At 47.6% G+C, this 11,475-nt stretch overlaps 1 protein-coding gene across 1 annotated transcript in view; it reads left to right on the top strand.

Annotated features, from left to right (window-relative positions):
• Positions 1-518: 518 nt before the first annotated feature.
• The window catches only part of FBXW8 (F-box and WD repeat domain containing 8), a 54,327-nt gene continuing 43,370 nt past the window's right edge, over positions 519-11,475 (top strand). Inside the window, exons 1-2 of the mRNA XM_034068558.1 lie at positions 519-846; positions 3,870-3,974. Of these exons, the coding sequence (XP_033924449.1) occupies positions 535-846; positions 3,870-3,974 (417 nt within the window). The 5' untranslated portion in view covers positions 519-534. The remainder of the gene's footprint in view (positions 847-3,869; positions 3,975-11,475) is intronic.

The raw sequence follows: 11,475 nt of genomic DNA, 5'->3' as shown, positions 1-11,475 counted from the left end.
GGCCTTGAAGAACCAAGATGGGTTGATGCTAGAGGTCATCTCCCCAGCGTGCCATGGAAGTGGCTGTGGAAGCCAGCGGGTGTGACTGGGATGCTCTGACCAGCACAGCACCCTCCTGGGGCGCACAATGGGCACGACTGCTCCTGCCCATGAGCTCCGGTTCAGCCTTGGCCAACAAGGAAGGAAGACGTAGTCCAAGTGGCGCCCATCACCCAGTGCCACAGCAACGCTCCTGCTCTCGCTGTGCATTCTCTCCTGCTCTTCTTGGAGCAGCTTTCCCCCATGGGCCGGCCACTGCTGCGGCAGAGCCCTGCTCATGGCCCTCGCTTTGCCGCCGGCAGCTTCCCAAGGCCCGAGGCCTCCATCCGGCCCCTCGTGTGCTGCGGGGCGCGGCGCTCACCCCACCTTAGGCCCGCAACATGGCGGCGCCGTCAGCCGTAGGAACCTTCGTGCGGCGGAACGCGCGGGCGAGGGGGCGGTTTCCGGGCCGGGCCGCGGGGGAGGCTGGGCCGGGCCGGGCCGGGCCCCGCCGCCATGGCCGAGGGCTCGGCGGAGCTGGAGCTGTTCCGCCGCTGCTGGCGGGAGGAGCTGGCGGGGGACGCGAAGCGGCGGCGGCGGGAGGCGGCCGAGCAGCCCCCAGCGGGGCCGGCAGCGGAGCCCGGGAGCCGCTGCAGTGCCGAGCAGCCCGAGCCGGGTTACCTGGCGCTGGCCCGCGGCCTGCTGCACGGCGGAGCCCCGCCCGGCCCGGCCCGGCGCAGCGCTTCCCCCGCCCGCCCCGCTGAGGAGCCCGCGGGGGATGGAGGCGGCGATGGCGACGATCTGCTGGGGCAGCTCATCCGAGACCTGGTAGGGCCGCGGCCGGTCCAGGGTGAGGTACGGGGGGGGGGGGGGGGGGGGGGGGGGGAGCGGAGGAAGGGCCCGTCTGGGGCAGAGCCGGGGAGCGGGACCCGGGTTTTGGGTTCCTGTGGCTCCTTTATACCCTCAGCTTATTCCATCTTAGGTTTTATCTCTCCAGAATCTGCCTTTATGAATTGGGGTTTTCATCTTCTCTTCAAAAAGGTTTTGTTTCCTATTTTTTGTTTTGTGTTATTATTTCTGTTTCGATGCAGGTGCAGTACTTCAGGCTGTTTTGCCTTGCGACATGGCAGTGTAGTAACAAAGCCAGTATTAATTCATTAAATAAATGAGTTAATTCGGAAATAGTCTTAAATACAGTTCTGAACCAGATCGAAGTTATTTTGGCGAGTCCTCTAAATGCAATAGAGGTTTTATTTACAGCGCAGGAGAACGAGGGGGGAAACCCATTTTCTCGCTTCTGCCTAACCCAAACTGGGACTAATTACTGTTTGCTTCAAAGAATTAAAAGGAAGAGATTAAATTTCTGTCTGCGAGGCACAAATTAATCCATTTACAGAATTAGTGCTCCATTAGCACACAGGAGCCCAAATCGGTCTCAGAGGGATGGATTTTGGATTCTTTCCAGTAGACTTTTAGAGAGGCTGGTGCTGACTTCACGTTACCGCTTGGTTTTGCAGCCCTGCGCTGAAGCCAAGCTGTGTGGATTTGGGGGTATGGGAAGGGGAAACCCTGATCTGTCTCTGATGTTAAGGTTACGTTAGAATGGGATTAGTAGGAGCTTGTGCTTTGTGGCAAGTCTGTGCTTACAGTCTGGCTATAAATGCTCTTGCGGGTTAGTTCCAATGAAATCTGTACATCCGGATTTAGGTTTTCCCCCTCCTTTTTCATGTGAGAGCTGTCAGTCCTGACCCTGTGTCTGTACCGTCTGTCTGTAGGCAGTCTGTCCTTCCACTGACACCTTTCGGTACATGCAGACAACCCAGGTTCTGCTGGCTGGATGCGAGTCAACTCCAATTTGGAAGCAATACGTTCATAGGTGGTGCTGTGCCTGAGCTCATAAGCCTCGAGCTAATAAGGCTTGCCGAATGGATCATCTTATTTGTTTGGGCAGTGTGTTGTTCTGCAATGATTCCTGGAGCTGGTTCACATCTGGCCAGAGATGTGCTCTCAGAGCTCCTTTGATATTTTTCTTTGGTGTCCCCTTTGGAAATGAATGCATTTTAAATCACATTGAAAGCAAACAATCGTCTTTTAAATCCACAGCAGGGAGTGGAGCCAGTGGTCCTCATGCGGAGGGAAAGGAGAGGAAAAGGAGCTGTTTGTGCAGGAAAATTATGGATGAGGAGGGAGGGGAAGAGGAGGTTGACGGCAGGTCCTAGTTTAAGTAACTTTGGAACCAGTGTAAGGTTACAGTGGTTATAAATGGTGCTGTATTGCTAAAAAGACCTAATGGGAACATTGCCCATATTTGTGCTGTCTAAACATTTACCTAATGTATCACAGGATCCCAGCCTGGCTTGGGTTGGAAGGGGCCTTAAAGCTCCTCCAGCTCCAACCCCTGCCATGGGCAGGGACCCCTTCCACTGGAGCAGCTGCTCCAAGCCCCTGTGTCCAACCTGGCCTTGAGCACTGCCAGGGATGGGGCAGCCACAGCTTCTCTGGGCACCCTGTGCCAGCGCCTCAGCACCCTCACAGGGAACAGCTTCTGCCTAAGAGCTCATCTCAGTCTCCCCTGTTCTGGCAGGTTAAAGCCATTCCCCTTTGCCTGTCCCTATAGACCTTTATCCAAAGCCCCTCTCCAGATTTCCTGTAGATCCCCTTTAGGTATTGAGGTATCTGAATTACTGAATAATAGGTGTTAGAATACCTTTTGCATTAAAAACTTCCATGTAGCCATATTCTGCAATGGTTTTTCCTGTGTAACTACTTTTAATAAACCCAGCACTGCCTGTATCTCCTACTTCATGGGTACTGCCAAGGGTCCAGGTTTAAATAAGCAAGGAACATAGAAGAGACCTACAAAGAAACAAAGGTATTGGGGCTAGAGAGGTGCTAAGGCACAGGGGATGATCCTGATTTGGAATCTGCCTGATTTTCTGATGGAGACAGGTTGTAACTGAACAGCTGATGTTGTGCATGGGGACCAGGCGTTCAGAACCACCTGGGGAGGGTACAGGCAGCAGGAAAAAAAACACCAGAGAGCAAACCGTCAAAGTGGGTGACATAGAAATGCCCAGAATGGGGCTGATTTTGTTCACTCTCTGTTATATAGTATGAAAATTTGGAATATCCAGGCAGAAATGAGGGAGACAAATCTTGATGTGATGCCTTCAGAAAGATTTAATAATTATGTAGTTAAAACAACCAAAAAGCATCTGTGTATGCCATATATGTATTGCATTCAGTTGTTAGGTTGAAATGATGGTTTCTTTGGGTTTAAATTGGTATTTTAGATACACAGTCAGTTAAAGCAGCAACTCTTTCAACATGTTACATATTAAAAAGACGTTTCTATGTTACTAATGAAAGACAGAAACTGTAACATGATTTTCATTCAGTTTCATGTCAAAATGTTAATTTTCCATCATCTGTTTGAAGTCTTGTGAGTAAAATTAATACTGGGCATATGTCTTCACAGTTTGATCTACTTGTTTGGTCTTTTTGATGCTTAAACCTTACACAAACTGTTTCACTGGAACTTGTGGCTTGCCTTTCTCTGCCATCTGACTGTAGATAAGCCTTACATTTTTCCTCAGTCTGCTTGTTAGCTCCACTCTGCTTTCTAATATCCTTTACCTGATGTGACTTGGAGAGAACAGAGCAGCTTGAATACCTTTAGCCAGCCTGGTTTGTCTGATGTGCTGTTACAGATGGGAGAGGCAGAATTACCTTTGCCTTTTTGGTGGCACTGAGGACACAACGTCCTTTCTCCATACCATGGTAACTTTAGCTACTACCTAGCTGTACATTAAGGAAGCCTAACAAATTATTGTCTCTTTCTTTCTTTTCAGAATGAAATAAATGAGGTTCCTTTCTTTGATGTCCAGCTGCCTTATGAACTGGCACTGAAGATATTTCAGTACCTTGGCAAGACAGAGCTGGGAAGGTGTGCTCAGGTGAGTGCTTGTTGACTGCTTCCCAGTACTATGTAAACTGGGCAGGAATATTGCAGAAACAGTCACTGATGAAGGGCAGATATGTGGTAGCCCTTGTATATAGCTTAGCTGATTGTGCTTTTAAGTGGTGAAAATACCTCCAAAGGTGAATATTGAAAAATAATAGTAAATGGGCTGGATTTAGAGCTTGCAATTGAGTTAAATAAAGCATTTGTGGCTAGGACAAAAGTGAAGCCTTCAAATTTAAAATAAATACTTCCAAAGGTTTTGGGATTCAAGTGAATGTACTTAGGAAAAAGTGAGTGTCTTGCTGCAATATTTAGAACACGACACTTTGCAGTGCTAAGGACATGGCAGCAAAGGTGTTCATCCAGCTCTTCAGTGTATGACGTGAATCATAGGAATTGGAGTATTAACTTTTTGTCTGTAGTAATTCCATGTGAGGCTGAATCTTCAAATGCCACTGATTTCCCCTTACCCCCCCAGGGGTTAATAATTTTATTTGGTGATACTTTAAGATCATGTTTTCACCAGTCTGTACTCAGACATGGTTCATAATGTAGTAATTTATGTGTAGCTGTAAACTGCCTGTCTCTTCAAGCTCCTTCTTCAAGCAGCTTCAATAACCTTAAACAGTCACATACACCTGACTTGGGATTGTTCAGCCCACACTACTGAGCCTCTTTATCTCCTTTCTTCGCACACGGAAAGATTAATCTGCTCTCTGAATGAAGCAAACTTCATTGGTGAGTGCTGATTACCCTGTGACCTAGAGCAGGATATAGTGGATATTCATTGCCAGCTTCTCACGTGGCCACTGGTCTGTGTTTTGGGCTCGTGTTCACTGAACTCTTAAGCACAAAGCACATCTTGCAACTTCACAAGAAGTCCATCCAAAACCATTCTTTGTGTTACACTCGAGCCATGCTCTGGGTTGTTTGCAGGAGAAAGAAACGCTAACATGTGAAAACTGACAAGGGTCAGGCAGGGTATGGCTTTGTTGGGGAGGGTGAACTGGGCACAAGTATTATCCAAATGGCACGAGTCTTGAAATCAGGCTTTTAAGGTTCAGTATGAGCAAGTCCTGGTGTTAAATAGGTACCACAGTTGGTTATTGTTTAAAGCTTTGACTTTCTGATGCTTTTTATGAACAAGGACTGTTAGAAGAAGAATAATTCCTCTTTGAGGGCTTCTGTTGCAGAGGAATAATTTCTCCAGGATTAGTTTTTGGTGCTGTCCAGGAGATGAAAGCTTTCAGATATGCTTGAGCTTGTCATTTGAGGTGGAGGGATGTGGTCAGTAAAGGCCTCATCCCATGAAATGAAACAGGGTTGCATTTCTTGAGTGGATTACTTTAAGGTTATTAATTTTCCATCTCTTTTGGTTTTGTTGCTGTTAGTTTTGGTTTGCTTTGTTTCCCATGGGATGATCAGTTTATCTCAGGGCATAACAAAAAGATTGGCTGGTGAAGGGCTGCTCCTGTTCTGTGTGCTCAGACTGCACTTGATCTCTGTTTCACTCACTTTGGTTTCTAAGCTGAACCTGTTCTCATAAGAATTGCTTTAACACTGAGAAGATTTTCCACCTTTCTCATTCCCCTTCTCACACTGAGTCAGTTGGTCCTGCGTGGCAGCTGAGCAGGTGCCCAGTGTTTTACAGGGCTTTCAGAATGAGGTGAAGATCCAGTGCTTTTGGAGCAGAGCTGGCTGCTTTTGAAGTGTTCAAATCAAAAGCAAAGTGATAAATTCCATTTGCATTTTCCTCTTGGTGCTTTGGTTTTTGAAGTGGAGGGGGGAAGCCCACTTGTGTTAAATAGAAAGCCCTGCTGCTTTATGGTGTTATCCCAGAAAGGTGTTTTTATTAAGGTGCCTTGGGATTTTAATGACATGGGGCCAGTTAGTGGAATTGGCATCAGGAACTATGTGAGTGCCTTTGGAGAAAACCTGTTAGCTTAGCTCTTTATGCCAAATTGGTACCCGACTAACAGTGAAGTAGTCTGATTGCAGCGTCTCTTTGAGATTTAATCACACCACAGACTGCTCTGGAGAACTTTAATTTCACCTTGATATTTCCCCCTTCCCACTCTTCCCCACAGCTTTTCTTTGAGTTTTGGAATTAGTACTCTAAAATACAGACTATCTGTATGGCATTTCAAATACCAAAGCCATGCACAGCATGTAAATGAGTGGTGTCAGCAGTTGCTGAGCTCTGGTGGGTTCACAGGAGTTGTGTGATACTCAATAGCATCCAGCAGACCACTCCCTCTTGATATCCCATGTTTATAATTCAAGGATAAATGTATCCAGGACTTAATGTGTCAGCAGAACAGGCCAGAGTAAAGGCAGATTTTCCCCTCTGCTTTGTGCCAGCCCTATGAGCACCTTTTGATTCTGTTCTGACCATTGAAAGATGTATCTGTGCTGTGATTCTGTACAGCTGCCTGACAGGAGGATGGAGCCAGGAGGAGCTGGGCTGTGCTCCCAAGGAACAAGGGATGGGACAAGAGGAAACAGCCTCAAGCTGCACCAGGGCAGGTTTAGATGGAGCTGAGGAACAATTCCTGCCCCACAGGGTGTTCAGGCATTGGAACAGGCTGCCCAGGGCAGGGCTGCAGGCACCGTCCCTGCAAGTGTTCACACAGCGTGGAGACGAGGCCTCAGTGCCATGGGTTAGGGGTGGCCTTGGCAGTGCTGGGAATGGTTGAACTCAATGAGCTTAAAGGGCTTTTCCAATGTGGTTGATTCTGAGATTCTTGTGTTATTTGGGGCTGATACTGTGGATACCTGCAGTTAACTTCACTCATGGTCTGAGGATCTGGCTTTTACACTGCCAGCTTTGTGACAAGGTGATATGTCTCATCTATGAACTTCTCCATATACTTAAAGTTACTGCTTTCTTGTAAGTGCCAGAGACCGTGTGAGTTGCATTTTGTGGTGTGAAGGGATCAGTGGGAAGTTGTCTGTTTGCGTGTGCATCCCAGGGAAAGTTTAGAAGTGTTTACCAACACAATTGTGTATGTGTCTAAGGCAAGGGGGACTGTTTCTAGGAATTTAAGAATGAATTGCCTTCCATAAATGGAGAATTTCAGATGCTTGTCTCTAGAGCTTCAGGAATTTTCAACCTGATAGGATTTTAGTGTTTATACATATAAAAGAAGAAAATCTCATGTATTTTTTAACATCCTTTTGCATCAAGGTTGTATATGGATAAAAGAAATCAACCATCCTCCTCATAGTTGAGAGGGAGAGCAGAGGAACCAATGGATAAGGATATCCTGGGCTTAGGATGAGACTTAAAATAGCAGATGGCCCACTTGGTGGGTAAGGAATTGCCTGGGTGGTCATGCACTAAGAGTTGTGGCCAATGGCTTGCTATCCAAGTGTAGACCAGTGATGAGTGGTGTTCCTTAGGGGTCAATGTTGGGACTGGCACTGTTCAATGTGTCTGTTTGTGAAACAGTCACTGGGACTGAGCAGCCTCAGCAAGTTTGCTGATGACACTGAGCTGTGTGGTGTGGTTGACATGCTGGAGGGAAGGGATGGGATCCAGAGGGACCTGGACATGCTGGAGAGGTGGGACTGTGTGAAGCTCACGGAGTTCAAGAAGGCCAAGTGCAAGCTTCTGCCCCTGGGATGGGGCAATCCCCAGCACAAACATAGGCTGGGGGATGAAGGGATTGAAAGCAGCCTTGAGGGGAAGGACTTGGGGTGTTGGGTGAGGAGAAGCTCCCCATGACCCGGCTTCAGTGTGTGCTTGAGCCCAGAACCCCCCATGTGCTGGGCTGCGCCCCCAGAGCATGAGCAGCAGCTCAGGGAGGGGATCCTGCCCCTCTGCTGTGCTCTGGGGAGACCCCCCCTGCAGCCCTGATCCAGCTCTGGGGCAGCAGCACAAGAGGGACCTGGAGCTGTTGAAGCAAGTGCAGAGGAGGCCATGGAGCTGCTGCAAGGGCTGGAGCAGCTCTGCTCTGGAGCCAGGCTGAGAGAGCTGGGCTGGGGCAGCCTGGACAAGAGAAGGCTCCTGAAGGGGAGAGCTGAGAGCAGCTCCAGTGCCTAAAGGGGCTGCAGGAAACCTGGAGAGGGGCTTGGGACAAGGGCCTGTAGGGACAGGCCAAGGGGAATGGCTTGAACCTGCCAGAACAGGGGAGACTGAGCTGAGCTCTTAGGCAGAAGCTGTTCCCTGTGAGGGTGCTGAGGCGCTGGCACAGGGTGCCCAGAGAAGCTGTGGCTGCCCCATCCCTGGCAGTGTTCAAGGCCAGGTTGGACACAGGGGCTTGGAGCAGCTGCTCCAGTGGAAGGGGTCCCTGCCTGTGGCAGGGGTTGGAGCTGGATGAGCTTTAAGGTCCCTTCCAACCCAAACCATTCTATGATGCTATCGTTATCACTGGGAATTGAAAAGATGAGCAGCTTCCACCTGGTGTGGCTTCCATCTGAATGGCTTTGGATTAAATCTGTTTTGGCACTCTGTATTGTATTGGACTGAACTGAAGGTCCAGATATTTCTAATTGAGGCCCCTGGCTTCAGCGAGGGAACCTTGACAATGCCTTTGTGTGTCTAGGGAGGAAAATTAACTTAATGAAACAAAGACAGTTATTTGATGGAAAAGGATAAATAAACCATTGTTACAGTTTGAACCAATTGATTTAGGTGGGATTAGGAGGAATTTAGGATTTAATGGAAGAGATGGGCTTTGTTTGTTGCTTTTTTTGTGTTTTTAGTAGCAAAACCTATGTGAGTGAAAGCCTGTGAAGTCCTTTAGACCATTATTACTTGCTGAACTATAAGATATAAAACCGTTCCTGTGTGGAGCTCAGGGGAAACCAAAGTTTCTTTGCTGAGAAAGGTTGAGAACTGTAGTAAAAAGATAATAAGAACACTAAATGCAAAATGAAACTGGGAACTCTCAATCTATAAACAGCTCTGTGAGATGTTGTCATTGAGGGTTGTTGGAGTTTCTACATAGTGTAGATTTCGAAATCGTGTTTGTAGTTTAATAGAAGCTTTGCACATCTCAGCTACTCCCCAACAAGCAGAATGTATGGGTGCATATAAATAAAGCTGTAATGCTCTGGCTTTCGGGGCCTCACCTGAAACTCGAAGTCAGGCAGATCTAATAAAGCTGACTTGGAGCCAATGGCTGCTTTTAATGTGGCGGCTCACAGTGGTGCTGTAAAGTGGAATGCTTGAGACACTTTTATTAGTGATTTCTTGCAGCTGAGCCTCGCTCAGTGGGGCTTTTACAAGGGATTGTCATGCTAGTTTTGGTGCAGCAAGAAAAGGCTGCGTTAAGGACCCTTTGGAAATCCAGGCTTGTAAAGCAGCAGGATTCAATGTAATTTGATTTAAGAAAATCATAATAGGCAAGGATCTTTATTCCCTTTGCATGTTTGTTCCTGAAAGTTGAAAAGGCAGTCTGAATTTTATGTAGTTCCCCCCCTTCTTTTGTTTTAATACCATCTTTATAAAGTGTTTTTAAGACCTGAATGCTCTGAACAACATTGTCTATTTTGGCAAACTCCAAAGGTGTGTGTTTTTTCTTTCTTTTTGCTTTTTTATTGAGCAAGGCAAACATTGCCATCACTTGGCTTTGTTTCCTTCTGCTTGGCCTCTAGCCTGTCCCCTCCATGTCAGCAGAAACGTGCTGCTGGAACAGGAGGGGGACAGAGGTGCTGCTCATGTCAACCCGCCTTGGCCCAGTGCTCAACTCCTGCCCAACAGCTGCTTCGGTTTGGTGTGTCAGCATAAAGCTGAGTGGGTTTTTTTCCCTTTGAGCAGTAATATCTGGATTTATATTGCTTTAAAATCAAGTTGAGAGCAAATTCCCCACTAAACTGTAATGCTCTGAGGGCTTTTCTTTTGCTTTTGAACTTCCTGAGTGTGTCCCTATAGGGAGAGGAGCATTAAGCACTGCTTTTTGTATTACAGGATGATGTATAACGCTAGAGAAGACTCAGTACTGTTTCCGTCGTTTGTAAGGCATTCTGATTGCCCTGTCCAGGTTGTTTGCTTTGTCAGATGATGGAAGAGGGTTGCGTGTGTCTGCTAGTCTGAATTAAGTTCTCTTGGTGATTGAGTATTAGTTCTGCTGGACCTGGATGTTCTTGAGAGCTGCTCTTGTATGTAGGTATCTTTGGGCCCCTCACTACAGGAGAGACATTGAGGGGCTGGAGCAGGGCCAGAGAAGGGCAATGGAGCTGGTGCAGGGCCTGGAACACAAGAGAGATGGGGAACAGCTGAGGGACCTGGGGGTTCAGATGGAGAAGAGAAGGCTCAGGGGGGACCTGATGGCTCCCTACAAGTGCCTGACAGGAGGATGGAGCCAGGAGGGGCTGGGCTGTGCTCCCAAGGAACAAGGGATGGGACAAGAGGAAACAGCCTCAAGCTGCACCAGGGCAGGTTTAGATGGAGCTGAGGAACAATTCCTGCCCCAGAGGGTGCTCAGGCATTGGAACAGGCTGCCCAGGGCAGGGCTGCAGGCACCGTCCCTGCAAGTGTTCACACAGCGTGGAGACGAGGCCTCAGTGCCATGGGTTAGGGGTGGCCTTGGTAGTGCTGGGAATGGTTGGACTGGATGAGCTTAAAGGGATTTTCCAACCTGGCTGGTTCTGTGATTCTGTCAAATCTTAAAAACATTCAGGTTACTTAGTCCACCCTTCTCTCTTCATATTAAACTTTTCCCTGGAAGAATATATAATATCTAATGAAATATATCTTATGATGCAATCCTTGATTCCTAGTGGGATGCTGGGTTTTGGGAGCAGTGATGATACACGTGTGTCTTCATAGCAAGACCAACAGGCGACACAATGTAAACAACATGGCCAGAAGATTCATAAAGCTTTCCACAGGGGAGATCTATGCTGTTCATTGTATAGATACTGTCCCACTGCTTGGGGACTATATAGTACACACCATGTGTGCAAGATGTTTTTGCACTTACTGTGACCCAGGGAGACCTGTAAGACACAGGATCATGTTGATGGGTGCTTTCTGGACCTCAGCTGCTGTCTCCCCGTGATGCTGTGGGTGTTTTAGTTGGGCTGACTCGCCAGTCTCAGCCTGATGCTCCATTTCATAGAGCAGACTAAGGCACGCTCTTCCAAGTCGTCACATAACAAATTGTACAGATCATGTTACAAACTGCTTGATTTATTTTCCTAACCTCTGTGTAAGCCTCACTGCAGGCTTTGTTACTCCATGGCTTGTGTTCTGCATGGGCTCCTCGCAAATCTCCGCTGCCAAAAGCATCTCGTCCTTTCAGTATTCCTTGTGCTGTATTTTGTTGTGACACTCTACTTTGGTTTTAAATCTGAAGCAGGGTTTGCCTAATAATAATAAAATACAAATTACGAAATAGAGAACAAGTAATAGTTCATCTTTCACTTCCCTCTGCCGTGTTGTGTCTGTGGAACACGTGGCAAGTGAACACAAAGTGGTGGTCATATGGGAGTTTGTCTGAATGGGACGCCTAGATTCTTGGGGTAAGCTGGGGACTGCAATGGAC

Source organism: Melopsittacus undulatus, chromosome 12 (assembly GCF_012275295.1).
Source record: "Melopsittacus undulatus isolate bMelUnd1 chromosome 12, bMelUnd1.mat.Z, whole genome shotgun sequence".
Lineage (NCBI taxonomy): Eukaryota > Metazoa > Chordata > Aves > Psittaciformes > Psittaculidae > Melopsittacus > Melopsittacus undulatus.
Note: the sequence above shows the minus strand (reverse complement) of the source record. Positions and strands in the feature narration are given on the sequence as shown.